Source organism: Colobus angolensis, unplaced genomic scaffold (genome assembly GCF_000951035.1).
Source record: "Colobus angolensis palliatus isolate OR3802 unplaced genomic scaffold, Cang.pa_1.0 Scaffold220, whole genome shotgun sequence".
Taxonomy (NCBI): Eukaryota; Metazoa; Chordata; class Mammalia; order Primates; family Cercopithecidae; genus Colobus; species Colobus angolensis.
The window spans coordinates 4,254,446-4,281,223 of NW_012115378.1; the positions used below are offsets into that span (position 1 = coordinate 4,254,446).

The 26,778-nt window shown below is 36.1% G+C and overlaps 1 protein-coding gene across 1 annotated transcript in view; it reads right to left on the reverse strand.

Moving 5' to 3' along the window:
* The window catches only part of ASXL3 (additional sex combs like transcriptional regulator 3), a 140,916-nt gene extending 133,856 nt beyond the window's left edge, over positions 1–7,060 (reverse strand). Inside the window, exon 1 of the mRNA XM_011943717.1 lies at positions 6,984–7,060. Coding sequence (XP_011799107.1) covers positions 6,984–7,039 — 56 coding nt within the window. The 5' untranslated portion in view covers positions 7,040–7,060. The remainder of the gene's footprint in view (positions 1–6,983) is intronic.
* Positions 7,061–26,778: the final 19,718 nt, after the last annotated feature.

A 26,778-nucleotide genomic window follows, 5' to 3' on the forward strand; every position in this document is an offset into this window, starting at 1 on the left:
TATATATATATCCTAAGGCTATCACAGCCATAGATGGCAATTCCTCTGATGAATCTGAGCAAAGTGAATTAAAAATCTTCAGAAAAGAGTTCACCCTTCTAGATGCCATTGAGAACATTCATGATTCACCAGAGGTGGTCACAATAGCAACATTAACAAGAGTATGGAAGAAGTGGACTCTGATCCACTTCAACACTTCAGTGGAGGAAGTAACTGCAGATGTGGTAGAAACGACAAGAGAACTAGAATTTGAAGTGGAGCCCAAAGTTGTGACTGAATTGTTTCAATCTCATGATAAAACTTTCACAGGTCAGGAGGTGCTTCTTATAGATGTGTAATGAAGATAATTTCTTGAGATAAAATCTACTTCTGGTGAAGATACTGTGAACACTGTTGAAACACAAATAAATGATTTAGAATATTACATTAACTTAGTTGATAAAAAGCAACAGCATGGTTTGAGAGGGCTGACTCCAGCTTTAAAATAAGTTCTACTATGGGTAAAATATTGTCAAATAGCATTGCATACCACAGAAATATTTCAAGAAAGGAAGTGTCCATCAATACAGAATACTTCACTGTTGTCTTACTTTAAGCAATTGCCACAGCCATTCCATCCTTCAGCAACCACTATCCTGATCAGTCAGCAGCCATCAACATCAAGACAAGACTCTCTCTACCAGCAAAGTGATTATGACTTGTTGAAGGTTCAGATGATTGTTATCACTGTTTTTTAGATAGGGTCTCATTCAGTCACCCAGGTTAGAGTGGAGTGGCACCATCTCAGCTCACTACAGCCTGACCACATCGGCTCAAGTGATCCTCCAGCTTCAGCCTCCCTAACTAATATCTGGAACTATAGGTATGTACCACCAAGTCTGGCTAATATTCTATTTTTTGTAGAAACAGGGCCTCACTGTTTCTGTTGTTGTCCAGGCTGGTCTCAAACTCCTGGACTCAAATAATCCTCCTTCCTTGGCCTCCCAAAGTGCTGGGATTACAGGCATGAGCCACCATGTCCAGCATAAAGTATTTTTTTAATTAAGGTATGCACAGTGTTTTTCAGACATAATGCTACTGCACACCCAATAGACTACTGTATATAAACACGACTTTTATATGCGTTGGGAAACCAAACAATTTGTGTGACTCCCTTTTTTGCAATATTCTCCTTATTGTGATGGTCTGGAATCAAACCTGCAATATCCTCAATGAATGCCTGCATTATGGGTTCCTTATTAAGAAATGCTACTATAAACTGAAGTCAGTTTTGAGGAAAAAAAAAAAAAACAGATTTGTAAAGGGGAAAGGAAGACTTGGGATAAGATGACCAGATAAGAAGATAGTGCAATAATCCAGGTAAGAAATGAAAAGTATCTGAAGAATTGCAAAAAGTATGGTACACAGAAAGAAAGACGTGCTTAGGAAGTAAAACTAACACTACCCAGAACCATCTGGCCATGACGTCCGGGGAGTTAAGAATGGCACTGATTGAGATTTCTAATCTGAGTAATGATGACAAGTAAAATTTTATGTCAACTAAGAGCTAGATTATTCTCGAAGCTTGCTTATACACATGTACACACACAAATATATGCAAATTGCCCTATGTTTCTGTTTAATAACACCATTGTCTCATACATCCCTCTCTAAGTAGCTGACTGTGCACACCATTTACACAATGAGAGAATTAGATGTTAACAAATGGCAGGGATGACACTGTGAGCTAACACTGTAATTCTAAAATGCCCAACACAAACAAACTAGACCACCATTTCAGTATTAAAGGAAGGGCGCCAACATGGAGTCTGCAGATAAGAATTGATTTTGCAGTAGAAATTACTTGCGTTTATTTCTTATCTCTAGGCAAAACATTGCAGTGGCAAGAAAGAATCATCTCCTAAAGCACTAATTAGCAACATAAATCTCACCAAGAGCAATGCCAAGAAATTTTATTGTTTGTCACTATACATGGTAATAGAATTTCTGACATGTTATCCCCCTAAAGAAATGCAACATCTTTAATAAACCACAGTACAAAGTGGAGATTCTAATTTCAGCATATCATAACAGAGATTGCAAAACAGAAAACATAAAAAGTCTTAAACAAAACGAGGTAAAAATAAATTCCGGAATTATCAGTGGAATAAAAAATTCTCATTGATACTAGAGTAATGACAAAATCTGGGATGTCAATGCATGTTCTACATCACAAAATCTAAAATATGTCCATTATTCTGAGGAACACTAAACACGACAGATACTGTTTGTAAAACTTTTTAAAATGTCCCTCCTGAAATATATAATTATAGGCTGCTTCTCTGTAAACAGTTGATGAAATTTAACATAGTTTTTAAATCTAAAGTATGGCATCTCTAATATTGTTAAAATGTACCTCATAAATACTGTCTTGCCCTCAACCCAACAGAGGTTTTCTTAATTGCTTTGTGTGGTTTGTGTGTATATGTATATTTTAATTTTATGACCACTTCAGGCTCATTATAAACTATTTGCCTATTATCAAATAATATAAAACTAAATCACAGTTCCTGCTACATTAGTAACAGGTATCTTATAATGATAATGTCCAGCACATAAAAAAATTATTCCTCACTGATGAATGGTTGTTTTGCTCTCACTGCATAAGTCATGTAAGCCTTACTCCATGACCTTGCAACCCCTGGATATGTTACTATAACAGAGCACACATTTCTTTGGAAGCATCACTTGAAAAATTACGTAAGACATGGCATCAAAAAACACATCCTCAGGCATCAAAAATCCCACAGTCCTCTTGGTAAAGGAATGATAACTTCTGTACAAGCAAATCAAAAGCAGAAAACCAGAATTGGAATGACCCCCAAAATCATCCAAAGCAACACTGTAACTAGACTTACTCCTCTTTTCTAAACAAATATTTACACTTACTGCAGACAAGAACATACTCCACGGCAGCACCCTAACTCCCTGAGCAAGGAAGTGGGGATGTTTATCTAAGAAGTCCAAAGAGGGATATCAAATATCCATCCACAAAAGCAGCAGACAGGAGTATTCACATTTTAATCCCGTCTATAGAAGCAGCATGGCTATTTGATTATATGATTCCAATCATCTGAAAAGCCTTCCAATACTTTGATTGATCAACTGTTGACAATTAATAAACATAAAGGAGAAGAAGCCCTAAAAACACTCAGAATCAGTGAAGCAAGTACACAGAGGAACCAGAATAAAATGACATTAATAAAATCTTCTATCCTATTATACACAGGGGAAGTAAAAATTACCAAGAGTATTTTCATAAGAAAGAAAACCAGGTCTTAAAAAATCATTCTATTATTTTTTTCAACAAAACCACATGTCCTTCTGCTAATTTATTATATTCATATTTCATATTTCTTTTTTACCCACACGGAAGGTACTTATTTCATTCTGGCTTTTCCAAATAGAATTTAATCCTACTGTACACATGTCATCAATAATACGAAGATGAAACACAGAACATGATGTAAAAAGTCCTATTTTTATCATGTTTACATGAAAACTATATGATTTAAAGTGTCCCTTGTAAAGAGGAAAATACAGCATACAATGTCAAATTTCACCTCAAATAACAGTAACATATATACTGAACACATTCAAATACCCTCATTAGTTTTGCCAAGATTACTAATGTATTTTTTCTATTATAAGTTACAAGTTTAAACTAGTGGCTTTCACAGTGTTTGAAAACAAGCAACAGCACGGTAACTTCAGTTGTTCACAGATTATCTGCTGGAAACTATCAGCATACATATATTTAATGGGATTTCCACAAACCTGTTAAGTTTCTTTTGATGTTAAAAATAACTACTATTACATATCATCAAAAACACAACATCTTAAAAAGAAGCTTCTAACTCTGAATGCAAGCCAAAGTTGTTACTAAGCACCAGCAAATTAACATCTTGAGAATGAAGATTATTGACTAAACAACTATTTATTGAGTATCTGCCGAGAGCCAGAAGCGTTAGGTACCCTGCCCTTAAGGAGCTCACACACAGGCAGGGAAGACATACAAAGACAAAATTACAGTACAGCGAGGTAAGCGCTATCGGAGACCTGCCTGACACATACAGAATGAAGGACCCCCACAGTACTTGACACAAATGGCCTTGCTTTGAGTACAGGTTGGAATGATGATGGTGGCTGAAGACCTTATCTTCTATTGTCTAGAAATGCTAGGTACAGTAGAGGACTGTTTGGAGGAGGACCATTAAAACGTTACCTCTCATCCATAGAAGAGACCAGCAGAGAGTTATGGCCATATTAGTAACTTTACAAGCACTTCCCTGTATTTAATCACGCATATTACTAATGTGCATTTCTTGAAACACATCATTAGTAAATACCTAGAAATCAATCAGCTATGTTTGACCTCATGAAGGTGGAATTTCTAAACTTTACTTAAGAAAAATACATACAGTTACATTCCATTTACTCAACTACCTTAAATATTTGGAAAACATTTAAGAACTTGGAAAGCAGCAAAACAGTACATTAAGGAGGCAAAATAAGTGTCAATAACTGCTCCTTGAAACAACATCCATACATACAAGACAGTCCTAAACTCACTCAAAAGCTAGGTATGTTTATTTTAGAGGTGACTCTAACAAGAAAATTACAACTAGAAAACAAGGGAACAGTGAGCACAGATGCATGAGTCATAAGTAATGGATTACCATTGACAAGAAGGGGGAAATTTAAAGAAATAGAATGAAAAAACAAATGGGAGCACAAAATGCATAGTCTGAGGCCACTTGATGCAGAGCAGATTTTACAGAAGAAAACTTTAACTGTGTTCTCTTTATTTGCTTTTCCTTTTCCTATTCAAACGGGTAATTGTGTGCAGGTACTTCACTAATACTATACTGGTTCATGAGTATTTGTAACAAAGGACTTTTTTCTTCCTTACAGAAGGACAAATAGTGACGCAGAGGGTGAAGTGGGGAGACAGATTCAATTTAGAGGACTAGGGAGTTACATTTCCCATTTCAGTGTTCTTTAATTACTCTTTGAAGAAGTTGGTTTTTAAAATTTGTTTGTATTAGTTAACTACGCATGCTGAAAGCCCTCTTATATACCATTCTGGGAGGACCAGCATTTTGAAAATTTTGAAATAAAGCTATAATGATAACAAGTGTAATTAAAATGTTGTTGTGAGTCACAGTACAGGGATTTTTATATCTCAAGCTTCATAACAAATGATAACAGCAGAGTCACTCCTGTGGAGAAGAATATCTTAATGAACGAATTTCAAATGTCTGCTTTTAGGAGGTGCTTTTTATGTCCACATTGGCAGATTCCTCTGGCAACAACACCCACATAAGACAGTTGACATCCTTAGATTTTTAGCCCTTCTTTTCTTTTGACTATGGCACAAATATTTTCAGTGCTTTCTAATTGTCATAAATATTTCCAGGGTTACTGACAGGTGGCAAGAAGAAAATCAATCTCCTGTTTTCCTGATTTTGTTTCCTAACTCCTTAAACTGACATCTGGGTTAAAATAGGATCTCCTTTAACAGAGTTGTTAGGTACTGTTAGCAACTAACCTGCCCACTGCTGCCTCCACTTTGTGGGGGAAAACAATTAGTGCAAACACAATGTGGTTATATTATCTTAGGCTATTTCTACAGAGTAGGCAGAAAAAAAGTCTCCAAAATAAAAAATGAAAATTTGAGTATAGGTTTCCTGTACCCCAGTAAATTGTGATGTCTATGGACCTACCTTGCAAAAGATACATTTTAAACAGCTAGAGGCTGATGTTACCCACACGTTAAAGTTATAGGAGTTATAGCTGAAACCTACTTTTCACAAAAAGTCAGCCTCAGAAGGATATTTATTTATCTTAGCAGTTTCTATATCCACATCAAATGAAAACATTCAAAAGGTAGTCTGGTAGGTTTAATTTCATCAAGTTGTGACTACTGTATGCTCAATGGCTTACAGATGGACAACTCATGTACACAAATCTATTCTATGTAACAAGGCTGATTACATACACATATGACAACATCATAGTTGTTTTATCCTATAGTAAACCTTCTTCTCCTTGAGTAATATCATCTATATGGCCCTAACTTGCTATCTAAAACCATAAAATTAATACCTAAGAATAAAGAATCATCACTGAAATATTACCTGGCAACCAAAAGGAATTCCTGTTATATACTACAACATGAGGAAACCCTGAAAATATTATATGCTAAGTCAAATAAGCCTTTCACAAAAGGCTACATATCTATATTCCACTTATATTAAATGTCTAGAATAGCAAGTCCATAGAGACAGAAAGTGGACTAGCAGCTGCCAGAGGCAAGAGCAGTTGGTATATGGAGTGACTGCTAATGGGTGTAGGGTTTCATTTTAGGGTGATGAAAATGTTCTAAAGTTTGATAACGTTGATGATGCAGAACTTTGTGAATATAACATAATCCACTAAACTGTACATTTTAAAAGAGTAAATATTAGGCTCAACAGCTATTACAGGATGCACCAAGTAGAGTTTCTTAAATATAAGAGGACTAGATTTTCAACCCCATTTACTGGCACTGAATTTTATCAAAGTGAGCTCATCTTTATATACTAGGATCTACCTATTAAACCTGTAAAAGTGTTTCTCTTTCACCACCTGGTTTCAGAAACACGATCTCCTCTTACAAGAAAAAGAAACGGGAATAACTTCAAGGAGGGGCTAAGTCACACAGTGCTGTTCTTTGTTAAGAAAGTACGTCCTGTATCAATCCATCTAATGTATTAAGGTAACAGGCAAGTCCAAGGAAATCTTAAACCATCCAACTACTTCTCAATTAGAAAAGAATTTGTGGGTAGTTACCCAATTCACAATCAACTATAATATCAAAATCTAGACACACCTATTGCTTAGCAACAAGTGGCAACTATTATTTAATGAAAACAGAAAATGTTTTAAATATGGATACTGACCTTGTTTCTTTTAACCCTTCTTTCTGAATGACTTCCAATATCTGCTTTGCTGTCATTGGTGAGTTGGGGTGTTTTTCTAGTGCCTAAAATATAAACATAAGATTCCGAGATTATTGCATGGCAGCATACAAAATGAAAATGTATGTGAATCATGCATCCTCTGCTTATTTTATTACAGGGGAAGGGGCTTTTACATCAAAGTAACAGTCCATCATACAGGTCAGGTGCCCAAAGGGAGAACATCATTTTTTTGGACATTTAAATCGGAAATTTCTGCAACAAAAAGGGGCCATCCTTCAAACATGTCACAAAGGCATACACACCAAAAAAGAAATGTGAACCCTAAAGAAAACAAGTTAACAAATGTATATAATTTCCTTTATTTAAAAAGTTTCTAATATTTTATGGTGAAAGTCATGTTTTCAGGCTGTTAAAATGTTTCCTAAGATTCCAGGTCCTTGGAAACATGGAGCCTGAATACTACCAATAGAAGAGAACAGAGTGCTGGTCACAAACAGCCTCACTGGATTCATGCCCAAAATATTGAAAGCAGCATACAGGAACCCAAGTAACTCATTCCAGTGTGTTTTCCAGTTCAGCTCAGTTTCCTTTCCTTTGCCTTTTCCAATTAATTTCAAGTAAGCCCTTTCCTCTTCCCATTTAGCCTATCTCAGTCATATGAACTCCGTCCCATTCTCTTTCTCTCCTCTTCTGCCCTACCTATCTTTTGTGAAAGGGGTTCTTTTAAACAAAGGGTGTGAAATACACAGGACATAGCTGATTATTTCCACAGGTCTTAGACCATCAGCCCTGGAAATCAGGTTCCTTTATTTTTCCAGGGACTTAACCCCATGTGGCGGAAACAATAAACAGTAGTGCCCCTACTGTGCACCAACATGAACTACAGGGACCACATCTGGGTACAAGAAACAAGTTACACACATCTTCACAATGACCTACTCCAAGGGTAGATGACACCTAATTAAAGATGCTATGCAGGAGTTCATGCTCAAGTCATGGCCTCTTGTAACTTAGAAACACTAGAGTTCCAATCCATGATTATTCGAAGAATCATAATTATTAAAAATTAACAGGGTCATTCTGAAAATGTAAACTTGAAAAGGCTTCCAAATCTGTTCAGAACGGCTCTGTGATCTCTTATACTGTCAATAACCAAATTTCAACTGATGCACAAGGGAAGGCTCTGTTCATCAAGGCCTTTCAGTGTGTTGCACGCAGCCTGCCCGTCCTAACTTTTCAGACACTTTCCTATTCTCTCCTTTCTAGTTCCCAGGAAAATCCCCCCTTTTTCCCAATCCTGATCAGCCCCATCCTTACTCATAGTTGTAAATTCTTTAAAGAATACAGAAATATGAGCCACACTACAATAAGGGTATAGCAACAAGTAAGTGAAAGGGAAAGAAGGAAAGTGGTCCTCGCAGAGGAGGACACTGTAGAGCTGAACTGAACACTGGAAAAGGGGAAACGGAAACATAGGCTAAGTTGTTTAGGGAAGAGGAGTATAAATACATTGGAAAAAAGGCAATAAGGAAACTGCACAATAGAGCTGAAAAGGGGGAAAGAATAGAGCACAGGGAAAAGAGGAAGAAGCTGATATGAAAACAAAAAGCTGACAGAAGTTTTAAAATAAGAACTGTAAGTAGAACAGTACATAATTATGAATTACTGAAAGGAGATGCTGTGTTCACATGGACTATATATAGGGTGAGCACTGCCTCAAATGAAAGGCAACGGGTCTCTCATAAAGGATATGGGCAGGAGGTCAACAGACACAGACACACAGGAAGCAAGCAAGGAAGAGGGCAACTGGAGGGAAAGGCATACGATGGGGAAAGAAGAGAAAGACAGGAGGAGGGTGAGAAAGGAGGAAAATTGAGCTGAACTGGGAATGTCTGAAGGCAAACTGATTAAATCTAGAAAGGGCCAAAGAAGAAACTCCAGTGTACTGGACAATGTTTTAACGGAAATTTGGGTGCACTTGAAATTGGGGTTACTCACTGTGGAGGATTCCCTGTTTCTCTTCCTGAGTACAGGCCCCTCAGCACACCCGGACAGCTCCTCCCAGCAATTGAGAGAATTTGGATAGCCCTGTCCCCTTCTCTATGACATCACATCCTACTCTACAAAGGAAGTAAAAGTGCCAAGAATTACATCATGAAGTGGATGAGAGGCAGGAAGGAAATGATGAAGCCACACAAAACACCAGAAGCCACCCTCAATTCCTGCAAGACAGAGAACAGAGACAGAGAAGGAGAGGTTCCTGGGTGTGAATAAGCTTTATTGATTGAGCTGTGTAAACATTAATAGAACAAAAGATAAGGAGAAATTATCTTCACATAACAAAACATTGATGCCATCAAAATAATGTGACACATGGCAGAGACATGAATCAGACTCACAGACAGCCATACGCTAATACACTGAGTGGGGCAAGCCACCGTCAGAGCACAATGGCATCTTAAGCTACCAGACCCAAACCTTAGACTAACTAACTGTCCATTGCCCCAATAATCTCTTGACCATAAGGCACTGCCTGGTCTTGTTGTTGCTTACATTTTGGATGTTTTGGCGGGAGATCTGTTTTGTTTTTTTTTTTCTATTGTTACACAAGCAACTATTCATCAGGTTTTTCCATTAACTTCTACTACTTTAATGTTTAGAAATTCCTTTTATCCAGAGAGCATGCAAATACCTACAAGTGTTTCTTTCAAGTAGTTGTTTTTTAATTCATCTGGAATTTATATTTTTTTCCAAGGTGAAATATTAACATCTGCCCTCTCCTCCCATAGTAAGCCTCATTTCCCCAACATAATTTGTTTCATATGCCACACATGGCTAGTGAGGCATCCTCTACCATATGTTAATAGTAGGGCAATGAAAACTTTTCAAAATGTGAAACCTAAATATAATTGTGGGAACCCAATATATAAAACACACAAATGCAGAGCTGTTCATGTTGAGCTGGAGATGAGAGAGCTCAGACCCCCACACTTACTCCTTCTAATGGCTGACGGCACTTCTGGGAATTTTAAGAGTCTCCAGAGGAAACTGCATAACGCTGTCCTTGGGGGGCTTGTCCAGGGGTCCCACTAGGTCCCACTGATCTTTCCATCAATTGCTGAGTCAACACTACACTGTTTTAATTGCTGTAATATTATAATACACTTCACTCGCTGAACAGGACACTGCTCTGATTATTCCTTCTTAAGTTTCTAAATATCCACTTTATTTTTTCTGGATGAAATTGAGATTGGAATTCAATGAAACATCTAATTACATCTAATTAAATTCCGACAAATTTTATACATCATTCCAATTAAGATTTACTTTGTAACCTGTAACCAACATTTTATTATTTTATATTTTCAGTTGCAACTTCGAATATACTTTTTTCATCTAATATTTCCCACATTCTATTGCTAATACATATAAAAGTCACTGAATCAGGGTAATTATTATCTATATGAATAGTTAATTGAGTTAACAGTTTTAATAGCACACAGTATACAATCATGTTTTCTACAAATATTGTGAATTGCTTCTCCTTTATAATAGCTGTATGCTTTATTTATCTTTCCTACATTATTTATATTGGCTAACTAATCTTTCTTAGTCCATTTTAAAAAAATTTTTGCTGAAAATTTGAGCACTTTATAGTTCATTTCCTCAAAAACAGGCCCCTAAAACTGCTGAGTTTCGCTAAGAATATCTGTAGCTAGAATTATTAGAACTAGCACTGCCAGGAAGATTGGAATTACAAACCACTGGCCACATATCACTGTCTCTTCACAAATCAGAGTCTGTCACAGCGCTCAGTCTTTACATAAAATGTCCTTTCTTTGTGAAACAAATTGTTCTCTTGTGTTAAAGCTATATTTGTGATCTTACTATACTCAATCTCTGAGATGTCTTGCATCTCTCATATACTGAAGTCTTTTCAATTCCTAGTTACTTTCTTTCTTCTTCACTTCTACTCCATGAAAGGTTTCAAATTCAACACTGCTCTCCACAAACGGGACTCTCCATGCCTGGGGCACAAAGTATACACACAACTAGCTGTCTTCCTGGTTGTGGATCTATTTTTCACAGGAGGTAAACAGATGTACAGAGCTGCCAAACATACCATTACATTCCACCCTCTTATCTAACTAACTCTATCAGGGCCTATCTCAAAGACTTATACATTCATACAGTTTTGAGGCAAGACAGTCTCATTCCAGAAATTTCTCCCCCCTCCCCAGACTTCTACATGTCCTAGGATAGGGAGAAAAAATAAATACAAAAAAGGACCTGTAATACCTGCAATATAGTTAAAGGAAAGAGAGAGACGATTGGCCAAATCATTTAGCGCCAAGTTAAGAATGCAATTTTATGCGCGTTAGGTTTGGTCCTTAAGTACCTTTTTGGTTCAGGAACACTGGCTCAAGCATATTAAGGCTTACTCAAGAATTCCTTGGTGTCTCTCAAAGAGTAAACTCATTCTAAGTATCTCTAAGATAAACACATTAGACTAGTGTTCTTTTAAAGGTTAAAATTTTGGCCCTTCTGGCCCTAAATAAAACTTTCTGAGAGAGCTTACTTATTTGATGGTAAAACAAAAAATAATCCCTACAATTTAAGTATCATTTCAATGATAGATGTTTACATTTGTGGAATTCTACGTGGGTATCAGTGACCAGGCTTTTTCCCTTTTTCTAACATTAATGTGCCATCTTCCCTTAATCAATACTGGCAGTTCATTAAAGTGTTCAGATGTCTAGGGCCTCAGGTCCGAGGTAAACGATTTTGGGGTTATAACAACAATAAACCATTACATACCTCTTTACAATTACAAAGGACTTTTATACAATGTATTTTATTTCATTTGCTTCATACAATATATATTAATTTATTTGATCCTCAAAACAATTCAGTGAGATGCATAGAGAAGTATCATTAACATTCTCTGAGATGTGCAAAGCTGAATTGGCTCAAGGTCATAAAGCTAGTGAGTAGATGAACAGAACTTCTATGCATGACGATACTGATGACAATGTTTAAGTATAATAAGAGCAGCTAATATTTATTAGACAACTCCTACATGCTAAGTCCTCTCTGGGGGCTTTCCATTATTACAAAAGACTCTAGAGTTAATATATTTAACATTCCCTATTTCTACTACTCTTGAAAAGCCTCAAAGGTCCATGTCATTTTGGTGAAACGTGAACTTGGGTTACTGATAGCCTTCAGATGAGAAAATAAATTACATCAAAAGTGACAGCACCTCAGCAAATGCCCAGTATTCACAGCTCAATTAGGTTGTTCTTCACTCCCAGCGTATGTGGCTGCTGGTTGAAGGGTTAAAGATGATACTAACAATTTTCTATTCTATTTAAATGTTCTTTATGGTAAAATTATATGCTATTGTATAGCAGTCCCCCACCTTTATGGCACCAGGAACCGGTTTCATAGAGGACAATTTTTCCACAGAATGGCAGGGAGGAATAGTTTCTGGATAAAACTCTTCCACCTCAAATAATCAGGCATTAGATTATCATAAGTCAAGGTATCATTGCTCTCACAAACCCCAGTTCAGGAATTTTACACTTAAGAACAATCAGCCCAGACATGGTGGCTCATGCCTGTAATCTCAACAACTTGGGAGGCTGAGGTATGCAGATGATTTGAGCCCAGGAGTTTGAGACCAACCTGGGCAACATGGTGAGACCCTGTATCTAAAATCTTAAAAGTAAATAAATAAAAATAAGCAAGGCATAGTGGTGTGTACCTATAGTCCCAGCTACTTGGTAGACTGAAGCAGAAGGATTGCTTCAGCCTAGGAAATTGAGGCTGCAGTGAGTAGTGATTGCAACACTGCACTCCAGCCTGGATGACAGTGCAACATCCTGTCTCAAAACAAATGAAATATATGTATGTGTGTGTGTGTGTGTGTGTATGTGTGTATGTGTGTGTGTGTGTGTGTGTATATATATGAACAATCAGATATTTACTTAAATTCACAGATAATGGTTTAAACTATACATTCCCTTGGTAAAGCACCTGTCAAAATTATCATTAATTAGTGTTACCTTGTTTAATGATCTTCCTGCTCACTGTAAACCTCATGTATTCCCGAGCCTTGGTCCTAATTCACATCTATATCTCCAGATTGTAGCACTACTAAATAGGCTCCAATAAACAAAGACCAAGTTAATTTGGGGAAATATTTTGAGTCATTATATATTTGGAACTTTTCATAGAATAATAATGAAGGTTGTGAGCTCTGGAGGCAGATGAACCAGGAACTCCCTACTCACTAGCTGTCTGATGTTAGATAAGACATCAGAAATCTCCGAGTCATAATTTCTTCTCTTCCTTACTCATAAAAATGTTGTGAGGACTAAATGAGATAATGAATGTAAAGGACTTATTGTTCCAATGAGCCAAATGACTGCCTACAGCAATGAGTGTTAATAAACAGTAGCTAATATTACTGGCTGAAAAAAAAAGACTGGCCCCCTTTGAACACAGCCTAGAAATACAGATTTTTTTCAATACCAAGAAGAGCGCTACCAAAAAATCACAGGAATTAAATGTGGCCTCTCTAAGATTTCCTAAGTAAACTTCACTAGTTACTACAAATCAGGCTAGCCACATATTCTCATCCCTCATTGCCTGACCACTTCCAAACATATTCCACCAATGATGCACAGGAAAGCCTGCACCATACTGTGCCTGGTTTCCTCATGGCATGCTTTTAGATACTGTTCAGATGACTAGGAAGAGGAGCATACTAAAGGACCAATTATCTTGTTATGCTTGTTACAAATCAAAAATATAGAATACCAATAGTAACAACTTACTTCCAACAACATATACTGAAACTTTCAAGCAATTATGATATATGGTATCACAGAATATTAATGAGAAGGAAATTCTGTTTTATAGCAACATACTTTAGTTGCCCAGGGTCATAAAACCTGAGCACAGCTGAAAGAAATGATTTTTGGAGTTTCAAACAAAGCGGTCATTCCCTGAATTTGCAGATGAAATTCTATGTAATAGAGAAATGAATTCTAATTTCCTGCGGGATTTTGGCAACTTTTTTGGACCTCAGTAAGTTTCTAATCATTGAAAACACTTCACATTCCTTTTTCACACAGAAAGAAAACAAAGTGGCAGACACTCAGAATTTACACAGTGTTCTAAAATAAAGCAAAAAAAGAATAATTGTTTAAATAATGATATGTAAAACTTGTTTTACAAAGTAAAACTTCTCTTTAATGAAAAACAGGGAAATCTTTCTATTACAGAAATCTGCAGGCAGTCTACTCTCTTAAGAGCTCAGTAATAATTAAAAAGTTTTTTCAGTACTTCAAGTAAAAATTGTGCATTCCTTTCATTTCTATCAAGTTATCCTACTTTTTGCCTTTGAATATAACAATAATTATTTAACGCTAAATTACAAACACCGTTTTATCACGTAAGGTCAAAAGGCAATTGTGTTATATAAGTTTACAATTCCGGGATTCAATAAGTTATACACAAGATACGTTGCCACATGTTTTGAAACACTATTCAGGCCAAGTCTCCCTGTTTCCAGACTAATAGATCCTTAGTTTCTTCACCAATCTTCATGTAAAATAATTTGCAAACACAATCACCCAAATCATCCTTCTCTGAACATTCTTGAGTTTTCCAGTGTCACTTTTAAAACACATTTAAGAATTATACTCATTTAAATAAATGAGCTAAAAAACTAATAAATATTTTAACTGTAGCTTGATCCAAATACAATATGGGGAATTCATTTTTTTCTATCTGCAAGAACTACATTAACCTAATATGACACATGCTCTTTTTCAGCAGCCACCTCACATTGTCATTCAACTAAAAGTTCCAGATCTTTCAGTATTTGCTTCTGAAATTGCACCCACAGCTCCGTGGTGTGTTTTCCAAACCTGCCAGACATAAGCATATATTTGTTTTAATACACTAGTGTTTGTTTAAATCCAGTAGTTTAGGCTCGAAATCCTATTAGTGCCAAACAGCTGATTATTGAAAGTAACAGTTAAACTCATCCCAGAAATCTCCTCCACTGGATTTCTACATGCCCCCAAAAAACTTGCTGCATAAAAGGACACTGTGATCTCAAGTGAATTTTATCTTTTTAGTTACACATTATTTTCTCAAGCTTACACAGTTCTTTTGTAATCACCATTGTTTTCCAATTGCTCAGTTTCCCTTATTTTTTCAGCCACCTATTTGACAAGCATGATTTTGATGTATTCCTCCAAGTTATTCATGACAGAGCTAAACAAAGCAATGGAAAACAAACTGTTATGGCTGCCATTGGAATCTCCTTTCAGACTGATACTGATTACTCAGTCTATACACTTTATCTATATATGTTCAATCCAAAACAAATTCATTTAATTATACTATCACCCAGTTTATAAATGTCCATCACTTCTAAACGAGTTTTACAATAAATAGACTTACATCAAATGACTGGCTGAAATTTAGCTCTAATATGTGCATCTTCCTGATGTATAAGTCTAATAATCCTATCAAAACTAAATTAATTTAGTTTGACATGAATTAACTTAGAGAATCCATAATGCCTTGCAGGGATATGATCATCCGCTTCTATATGCTCACAGTCATCTCTTCAACAATGTATTTTATTGAAGGTTGAGATGAAGCTCAATGATCTGTAATTCAAAAGTTTACCCTTTTTAAAAATGCAGTTTATTCTGCATTAAGCAGAATTCTAACATGCATATGAGCTCATTTAATACTTCTAACAACCCTCTCACATAGGGCCTATTGTCCCCCTCATTTTATAGATTATGGATGAATTAATGAAGATACAAAGGAGTTAATTTAATTTGCCCAGTGTTACACAGCTAGAAAGTGGGAGAATGAAGATCCGAACCCAGGCCTTTGGACAACTGCTCTCCTGTTCTTTGTGATTATTCCCATGGTTATCCACAACACTTCCTGGTCATACCTGCAGATTCTTTCAGTGTCTTGTCATCGAGGCTCATACGTCATCATTTCTTATCCCATATAACTTCTCTCATGTAACTTTTCTTATCACATCTCCTTGAAAGAAACTTGCACTAGTTTAAAAGAGACTAATCCAGTGAAATGTTTCAAAAATGAGAAATCATGCCCGACGATAAAGTTGCTGTGACTTTGATCTTGAACATTGTCCCAATTTTATGGCAGTTAAAATGTGGAGGCAGACATTAGTTAACTCTCATTAGCTGAATGAAAGAAACAAGAGTTTGTCAGATCAGATAAATGCTTTCTTATTTCCAAACTAAGAGAAGTGTCTCACATAGACATTTTTATACAGAAGCACTGGGGAGCAACGGACAATATTTACAAGGAGGGTTAAGTAAAAGCAAACATAGGACATATAGTAAGTTTTGTTATAGAACCTCCCATAAAAATCTAAACATAAGACAAAAATATAAATGAGAACATTAGATGAAACAAAGTAGACAATCTTCCCAAGACCTAATATGATTAAATCAAGATTATATACTCTAACAATTTGGGTTTTATTTACATTTTCCTACTAATAGTATAGATAGATATATAATAACTCTGAAAACTATTTGTAGATGCAGGATTAATACAATATTATGAAAATCAATGTGCTTAGTGTATACTTTTGCCTACATATGAATACTAAACCCCTGTCCTTATGGAAACAGACAACAGGGATACCCAGCATTCCCTGCAGGATAACATGAAAAGCAGCAATCAGTCAAAACCCTAAAGTTTTAAATCTTGGGAATCCTTATAAGATGCTGATGTTAATAAGAGCAGCTAATGCATAATGCTAGAAAGCATTCAAAATAAGCTAGGCATTTTTCTAAGAACTTGACTTACATTAAGACATTTAATTTCACAGTCACCCAGTTAGGCAGATTTGTTTTCTGTTTGTTTGTTTTTTGTTTTTCTTTTTGTTTTGTAGATGAGAGAACTGAGACACCAACACATTAATTCACTTTTAATTCACTTATACCAGGTTATTCCCAGGTAAGAAGCAGAACTGGAACTCAAATCCATGCCTCCTTGTCCAAGTGTTTCACCATCACAATATACTGTTTTGTATCAAATGGTAAAAGTTCACTTGGAGAATAATTTAACAGTACTATTAAAATGTAAAAGGCAGGCACTCTCACTTACTGAACCTCATCTACCTTTAGGTATTTTTCTTACAAAAATCCACAGCCTATCTTGCATGTACACTGAAGCATTATATGAGATTATGACTCCAAAATAATGAGACATAGTCTAAGAGGGAGCTGGTTAAATAAATGAGGGTACATACATACCATAAAATAATAGAAAGAATAGGGTAAGGAACAAGACAATATGTACTGACATGGGAGGATGTCCATGAGAAAGTGGTAAGTAAAAATAAACATGTTGAAGAACAATACATAGAGAGGATGCATATATTCCAGTGTCTGTGGTGTACATATACATGTTCCCATAAAGTCCTACCCACATCCCCGCCACATAAAAATATTAGCGTTAACAATTGTAACCCTGGAGACTCTACATATTATGTAATTTATATGACTTATGCATGTATTATATAAGTTATATAGTTGTTAACAGTTGATTTAAAAGTCAGCTCAAGGCTAGGCGCAGTGGCTCATGTCTTTAATCCCAGCACATTGGGAGGCCAAGGCGGGTGGACTGCTTGAGCTCAGGAGTTCGAGACCAGCCTGGTCAACATGGTGAAACCCCGGTCTCTACAAAAAATACAAAAAATTAGCCAGGCATGGTGGCACGTGCCCAAGTCCCAGCTACTTAGGAGGCTAAGGTGGAAGGATCTCTTCAGTCTGAGAGGTGGAGATTGTAGTGAGTCAAGATCATGCCACTGCACTCCAGCCTGGGTGACAGAGCCAGACCCTGTCTCAAAATGAATGAATGAATGAATAAACGAATGAATGAATGAATGAAATAGAGAACGAAGGTCAGCTGAAAAACAAAACAAATATGAATACTCAACCAACAACAGAAACAGTTATGTGCCTTATACTGTAATCATAGTGAAGAAAATAAAATACAGGAAGACTGAAATTATTCCAAAACAAACATTATTCATCATTCAATCTGAGTCAGAAAAATTATTCAATGTTACTCCCACAAACTAGTCTGAAATGACACAGCATTCAGATGTATCTGCCAGAAGAAATTAGTTGTAAAATATATCTTTAGATAATTGTATAAAATGACTTCGTTATATGAAATTATTTGATTCTGTCCACTTAAATGTTGAAGAATGACAATGATGTTTATTTTGTCACAGTTAATACTAATTATTTTCTCCTGACTATAGATGGACAACAGCACCACCACCTCAATAATCCATTTATTTAACAAATATTCACCAAGCACACACATACACCAAAATGAAATACGATAAAATTTGCCATTACCATCGCTGGAGACACTTATTCTCTGGCTTACTACAGCGGGGGAAGGGAGAGTGGCAAGCATCTAATTTACTTAGAAATGGATTTAAAATGAAAGGAAGGAACTAAGCTATATATCTTCTTTCATATTCATTCAAAATGCTCATTTACTCTACATAGAAATGGCCCCTGCCTACTCTGTTTTTAGTGTTGGTATTATCATTCAGATTCTATGGAATTGTTACCATCTTGATATGTGTTTGCTGCTATATTTCTAGTAACTAGCACGTGGTAGGTGTGTAATACTTGCCTAATGAAAAAAAAAAGGAGACAAGAAAGAATTGATGCACTCAGTTTATTGTTGTCTGTGCACAATTCCCTACTTCCTTCTTCCGAAGAATGCCCTTTCTCATTTTGGTTTCAATGGAAGCTGTTATATTGCTGACAGTTCACATATTCCTGTCATATTCCTTCAGGAATAAGCAATTCTTGAAGAGCTGCCAATTAAAGATGGGAAGGAGGGATGGCTGGAGTTTGGGACACAAAGAGGGCCAATCATTAACCTTCTCCAGGATGTACAACCCTAAAACTCAAGAAAACACATCTTGATTACTTTTTGGTAATGATACCATGTGAGGAGAGCCTGAAATTTGCTGGAAGCTATGTTCGTAGGCATGTGAGCCAGGCTCAGAAAATAAGCATACTGTGCAGAGAGAGGATGGGAGAGTCCTAGCTACTTTCATTATTTCCAAGTATTACCTAGAACCTCTCACTTTGCCGCAACGGCTTATAACTTATGAGTCTTCCAATAAATTCTCCTTTTCATTAAATTGGTTAGATGACCAAAGGTTCATAACCAATGTGTTCATTATACTAATTATTGAGCCCATAGTTGATTCCTTTCATAGGATATTTTTAAGATACAGGATATACAATAAACGCTTTTAAGTCAGATGCTAACTTATCTGCTTCCTTTAGATTAATAAAACCATAGCGATTCCTAAAACCTCATCACTGGCAACCCAAATGCTTAAAAAACAAAAATTCTGAGAAGCAGGTTGTAGTTCTTTGTTAAATATGCACTTGATCCATCCACAAGTAATATCTAAAAAATTAAACATTTTACAACAGTGGGAGTCCACGGGCAAAGTTATAAATAATTCTAGTGGTAAAAGTTCTTTACCTAAAACATTGATGAGTAATAGGTGAAGAAATTCCTGATTCCAAGCCTTCAAAAACAGGACCAACATTTTAAAAATATGAAGCAGGTGTCCTAAGAGTTTAGATTTTAGACCACAGGCTTTCTACAGACCAGCAGACTTAAGCAAAATGTGTGTTCCTGTTTCCAATTTGAATCATGCATAAATATTTACTATAATGGTTTATACCACAAACCAAGTCAAAGAACTCCCATCCTGATTTACTATACTCAATTATGATATAATTAAAATATCTACATCAAGATTTGTGCTAAATAGGCCAGGCATGGTGGTTCATGCCTGTAATCCCAGCACTTTGGGAGGCCAAGATGGGAAGATCACTTGAAGTCAGGAGTTCGAGAGACTGGCCTCGTCAACATAGTGAAACCCCATATGTATATATATATATATTTTTTTTTAAGATTTATGTTAAATGAATTCAGGGCAAATATTTCTACATGCTTCTTGATGTACTACCTACCTTAATATGAGCCAAGTTTTCCAACCCTCCCCAGTTTACCCCTCATTTCTGGTCTTCTTAAACTATGTGCTAGAGGAATTAAGGTATATTTATAAGCAAGCAGGACTGGTTTCAATCAGCCAGCATTTGTTGGTATGAAATAGGGGTTGGATCTCTTTGAGAAGTCAATGGAGTATTAAAACTTGCCTTTGCCAACAAAAGATTCTGCATGAAATCAGATAGTCCCTGTTGCTTCCTAGCCTTCCTTAGCCCTGATTTTACAAGCTGAGTTCTGCTTACAACCAGGCTGGGAGCTCATTATACTATAATATCACGTTTATTTTGATGACAGAAGGAAGAAAAATTATTAACTCTGATGTGATCAAAACAATCATCCCTTTGAAAAAATAAATACAAAGTAAGAGTTACCTATTAGCCAACTCTAAATCAGGACTCACATCAAGTCTTGCTTAGATTTTTTCCCAGAGGTTGCCATTCAGCATTATTAAATTTTGCCTAAAGATAAATTAGGCCAGATGTTGTTCTCTTATATTCGCTCAGCTACAGACAGTAGGGTTTAGGCCCACAAGGAATCCATCTTCTCAATGTAAGCTATCTATAGAAAAAGTTTTGAGAGTGCTGTTAATTACCCTTGCATTCAGGTTTAAAAGATAACTATGCCTGCCATCAGGTATGGAGGACATATAATAATACAAACATCTGGAAAATCTGTAGGTGTTCCAGTAATAGGGAATATAAATGTAAAATACATCAGCTCCAAATTACGGGAAATTAAAACAAAAATATGGGAGATTTTGTTTTGTGACCTTAGCAATTCAGAGATAGCCTCACCTATAATATTTCAGTGGCTGCATACAGATATAAAGGCTGAAATTTTTAAAGATAAAGGAGTTTGCTGTGAAAGTCAATGCCTCCTGCAGATAAATTACGCCATAAACAAAGTTACAATTTAATATGTAAGGGACTGTGTATTTACAACTTAATCCCTGTTTGTGAGAAGGACTGGGAAAACCCTCCTGGTTTTGAGGTTTTAGTTTACAGCATGAAACAGATATGGCTGAATATCAATAACTTGAAGGATTGAACAAACATCATTCGTCTGGTTTAAGATGCATGTGGTCAACACATTCCTTGTGGTATGAAAGTCTGCAGGCTTTCAAGACCAGTTTTCTTCATTTTCCCCCCTTTTCCTACATGAAGGGGTTGGGCTCAATGGGGAGTCTGTGAGCTGCCAGGAGTTTCTGTATGGGATATCTAGGGAAGAGTGGAAACTGGTGGGAAACAGCCCGAGGGTAACTGAGCCCTCAATGGATGGGAAACATAGACTGGAATCTCTGAGACAGACAGGCTGGGAAATATAATCTGCTGGTGGGGGTACTTCTCTCCCAGCACTCCCCTAGGTCAAAAAAAAAAAAAAAAAAGGTGGCATAGGGGGATAAAGGAAAGAAAAGAAAGGAAGAAAGAAAGAAGTATTGTTACTACAGTGTCTGCTTTCCCCTTCTCAGTGGTGTGGAAATCTGGCCATACCTTTTCAATGAAACACAATTTGTCTCAACTTGGGAACTTGAACTCATTTAAAATGTCCAGGTGCCCTTTCTCTATCTTTTCAACAATCTTGGAATTCAATTCCTTGTTAACAATGATTGTTCTACTCTCTCTGGTTAAAAAACTTACCTCCTCAGTAGACAAATGGGAGGAAAGACAGTTATTTTATAAGCCAAAAATATAAACAAGATTATCTTAAGACAGAATGCAAAAAGATTTCCCTTGTAATGAAAAAATTTTTTAATGGTTTTACGAGTTTAAAATAACAAAACATAAATACTGGAAAGGAAGATTTTACAAATCAATTTAATGTAATGGAGAAGGAAAAAAAACAAAGGGACTTAACTTTGTTTTCCTAACAGATCTCTGAAGCATGTAATTATATATTTTAGTGCCTCATAAACAAAAGTAAAGGGTGGCCTGGAATAAAAACACCTGTTTTTCTTATAAAGATTGACTCTGTCAGGATAGGCAGAGATATGCAACAGTAAAAATCAACCCCAAAATCTCAGCAGAGCGAAACAAATGCTTATTTCTCACTGACATCTACATTTCCAGCCAAGAACCAAGTTAACTGAAATTCCATCTTGTCACCAGCTTCTGTGATCAATACAACCAGTAAAGCAATAAAGTGAATAAAATACTGACCCGTAAAAGCTGCAAGTCAGAGGTAACAAAACAAAAATGGTTATGCCTAATTCAAGGCAGCAAAGAAGTATGATGCCACCACATGTCCCCTAAGGAGGAAAAATGAAAAAAACTGTCATCAATCTAATGCTTATAAGGTAATATCTACTTGCTCACGTATTAAAGACAGAGAAAGATTTTTATTTAAATAACTTAAAAGACGTTTTTTCCATTGTAGATTCTATTTAATATAAACATGTACAAACACACATGAAAAAACTTCAAACACTGTTTTATTAAAGTCCCATTATTTCGTTCCCTATCACCCATTTCTCTAGATGATGCCTTTCATGTGCTTAGATTTGCTTTTCCCACCTGAACTGCCTACCACTAGCACCTAGCACCAAGAAGATAAAAGATAAAATTTCATACAAAGATAGGAGAAGGTAGACTCCCCGGATTAAGGGCTTCATTTTCCACTAAAGCTTTTGACCAATGGAAAAATGCATTTAACTTTCATGAGTGCATTTCCTACTATGAAGCTGAGCTCAGAAAACAGTGAATTCCAAAAACAAATAAGTAGTGTCGCCTGTAATCCCAGCACTTTGGGAGGCTGAGGCGGGCGGACAACGAGATCAGGAGATCGAGACCATCCTGGCTAACACAGTGAAACCCTGTCTCTACTAAAAATACAAAAAATTAGCCAGGCGAGGTGGCAGGTACCTGTTGCTTAAGCTACTCAGGAGGCTGAGGCAGGAGAATGGCGTGAACCCAGTAGGTGGAGCTTGCAGTGAGCCAAGATCCTGCCACTGCACTCCATTCTGGGCGACACAGCCAGACTCTGTCTCAAAAAAAAAAAAAAAAAAAAAAAAAGTGTCATTAGAAGATTGAAAGGAAATGCAATATCTAGATTTATGCATTCATTTTTTTTTTTTCCTGCTGACAGTCCATCTATTCCTATTTAGTTACTGGAACTTGGTGTGTAAACAGAGCATTAGCAAAAAATGACAAAGAAATAAAAATTGGAGAAAGGATGAGAATAGGCGATAATATTTTTGTTTACATTCAACAGCATGTTTCTTTTTCCCATTCTCTCATTAAAGATCCTGGTGGATCCAGACTAAATGTGTTTTCTCTTTAAATAGTAGCAACTCTGCCCAGGACTGAGCATGAAAAACATCAATTCTCAGAACCATCCACTTTCCAAGCTGAAAAAGTAGAGATAAATTTCCACAAAGCTTAAGTAAAATGTGTTATAAAGAGGTAGAAGGAGAGAAAAAAATTTTTCTGAAACACTACATTTGATTCACTTGGGCTCTAGGGAAGGAGAAATGTTGTCAAATGAATAAACAGAAAATGGCAGCAATAAGACCGTGATGTCCACAAATTTCTACATGAAATAAGGAATCATTATCTGATGCTGACCTAATCTCAATATTCAGAAAACGAGTGAGGATTCATTCAATGGAGAAGAAACGTTTGTTCTCTGTGGTAAGTTAATATCATCTAAGGATTATAATCAATAAAGGTTCTTCTTGGGCATTTTAGATGGTGAATAAAAATATTTACTTGCATCCAGAAGGTACCTGGAAGCTCCACGAAGAAATGTATACTTTAGCGTGTTAAGATCTAAATAGTACTTGGATTCTAAATTGTGTCACACTATATTATAAATATTATATATAGACTATTCCTATATAACCATAAAGAAACTTGTCTGTGGGGGAAAATAGAACAGAAATCATCCATGGTAACTTCTAGCCTCTAAATGAGGAAAGTAGGCTTCAGTAGAAACAGACCAAAGAGATATTTAGGTTCTTTATAATGGCTGCCTGAGCTTTAACATATATTTAGCATAAAATAAATATCATAAAAATAATACTAGAAGTAATGAACAAAGAGTACCTACATTAGAACACTGAAGGTCTAAAGTCAGGCAGACCTAGATTAGAATCATTCCTCCACAACTTACGAGCTAAGCAAGTTAATTCACCATCTATACAGCAAAGGCAATGTCATTTATAATTTGTTTTTCCAGCATACTTTCCATCTGCCTTTTATTGGTGCTTTTGTGTAATTTTCCTCTTCTCTATGTGATCCTTGTATAGCAATCAATCATGATACCTGATCTTGGCCATTGCTGTTGGTGCAGGAATGGGCATATCAGCCAAGCAAGGATAAAGTAAAATCTTCTTTGAGATTGGCATTTAAAAAATAAGAGAGAGAGATGGTCTGGGGAGAGGAAAAGAGACTGAGATTGTCTTTAGGCTGTCCTGGCTAAGGTTTGACAACATACATAGGTGGTGCCAGTGGCCATCTTATCTTGTCCAATACCTGAATAGAATCCTGCCTACACCATGAAGCCAAGAAAAAAACAAAGCCAAAAAAAACCATAGAAAGCAAATACTTTGATGACATTCTCTAAGTCCCTACATCACCTAGAACTGAAGTTCATTCCTGGATTTCTCCATTATGTGAGCCTTTTTCCTTAAACTAATTTGAGTTAAATTTGTTCCACTTGTAACTGGGAGAAACTCAACTAACACACACTCTAAATCTCAATTTCTTCATTTGAAAAATGTGAATAATATTATAAAATATCTCCTAGGTTTACTCATAGGATTCAGCAATATAATGCATATAACAAGTTTAGTTCAGCATCAAGCACATAAGTACCCAATCATTACTAGTTCTGATTGCTATTATTAATTCGTGATAAACGTATTACTGTCCTTTAGTAAAAATTTTATGATTGATATACTAAGGTTATTCCATCATATAGAATTCCTATACTCTTAAAAGGAGGCTACAACACTAAGTTTAAGAATAGTTGACTAGCACGTATAAAGGAGATTATTTACTTTGCAAACATTTCCAATCTGTGTTGTAATCAATGTACTAGAAAACAGTTATCTTGATTTGAAAGTCAGAGCAAGCCTTTTTTTCCTCACTATATCCTGTTCTTTTCTCTTACTGTACCCTAACTTTCTTCAATCACCCCTTCAGAGTAATACCACCTATTTCCTACAGTACTTAGACTCAAAGTGGGTACCATGAACCAGTTTCACTTTTAAATAAGTGATTGTAAATGCAAAAAGAATCATTCTCAGTGGAGGCAACTCTAGAGTCAGTGAAAGTAATTACAAAGTTGTTGCAGGAACTTCGCAAGATGGAAGCTACCAGATACTAACATTAACTGGCATCTTTAACGTCAGACACAAAATTACACTACACACATTATCTTACCTTATTTAAATACTCCAACTACTCTTTAAGGTAGATATTATTATTACTTTATTACACAATGAAAATAAAACTGAGAGATGTTATGTAGCTTTCTCAAGGTCAAACACATAGAAAGTGGCAGAATTTGGACTCAAACTCAAATCTGCCTGACTCTTAGGACCATCATTAATCTACACTGTCTCCATAACCCATATACAGCCTGAATTAAGGTCAAAGACAGTGGAAATGGATATATAAGTGTAGCATTTAAAAACAAGGATCTGAATTCAGAGTAGAAGAAAAAAGATGAAGGTGGCAGAAGTCTGTGATTTACTGGGTATAAAAAAAACATAATAAGGTATAACACTGACAAGAGGGTTTGTGGCTTGAACAAATGTGGAAATGGTGGTGGCTTTACTGGGAAATGAAAGAAAGGAGGAGAAAACTGGATGGGAGTGGGAAAGGGATAAGGCATTCAGCCTTAATGTTGTGGACTTTATTGTTGCTATGAAAATTCAAATGGAGATATTTCACTACAGGAGTTGAAGGGGCCATATATATTTTCTCATCGCTCTCTAGCAGCTAAGGTACAGACATGGGACCTAGAGTCCGCCAATTTGATTCTCCTCAATATGTATTTTAATCTTCAACATGGGGTGCAAAGACAGCAAATTATGAGACTATTCACGACGTATGGGGAACACTGGCAGTGTCTCATGCAATAAGCATGGAGTTATGGTGGTGGCTATTATTGGTGCCCACAGCAATATTCCAACTAGACCATTCTTGAAGCATGACCTTGTCTGTGTGTTTTTACTGCCCAGCCTCTACTGATCCCTATTTGTCAGGCCTCATTCTCCAGATCCTTTTTGATTATATGATATACTTTATGACCTCCAAAAAAACAAACAAAAAAAAAAACCCTGCTCCTTTTCTACTCAAATTAGGAGGAATTGTATTGTGTTGCTTGCAATCCACAATTCTGAATAATAAAACCAATACATTCATCACTGTATCATGTACAGAATTAAGGGAGTCCTTTCCCCATTGTTCTTGCATCATCCCCAACCCATAAGCTAGATAACAATTTGCTAGCTATTAAGGGGAATCTTAAAATACTTCAAATAATTCATAGACTGACAGTGATAAAACGCAATCAATAAGTTATATACCACAGCCTGATCCACATTTTAAAGCAAATATATATATATACACATAGACACTAAGTAGAATAAAGTCAAGTCCACCCATAAACATTAAGACAGAGTATT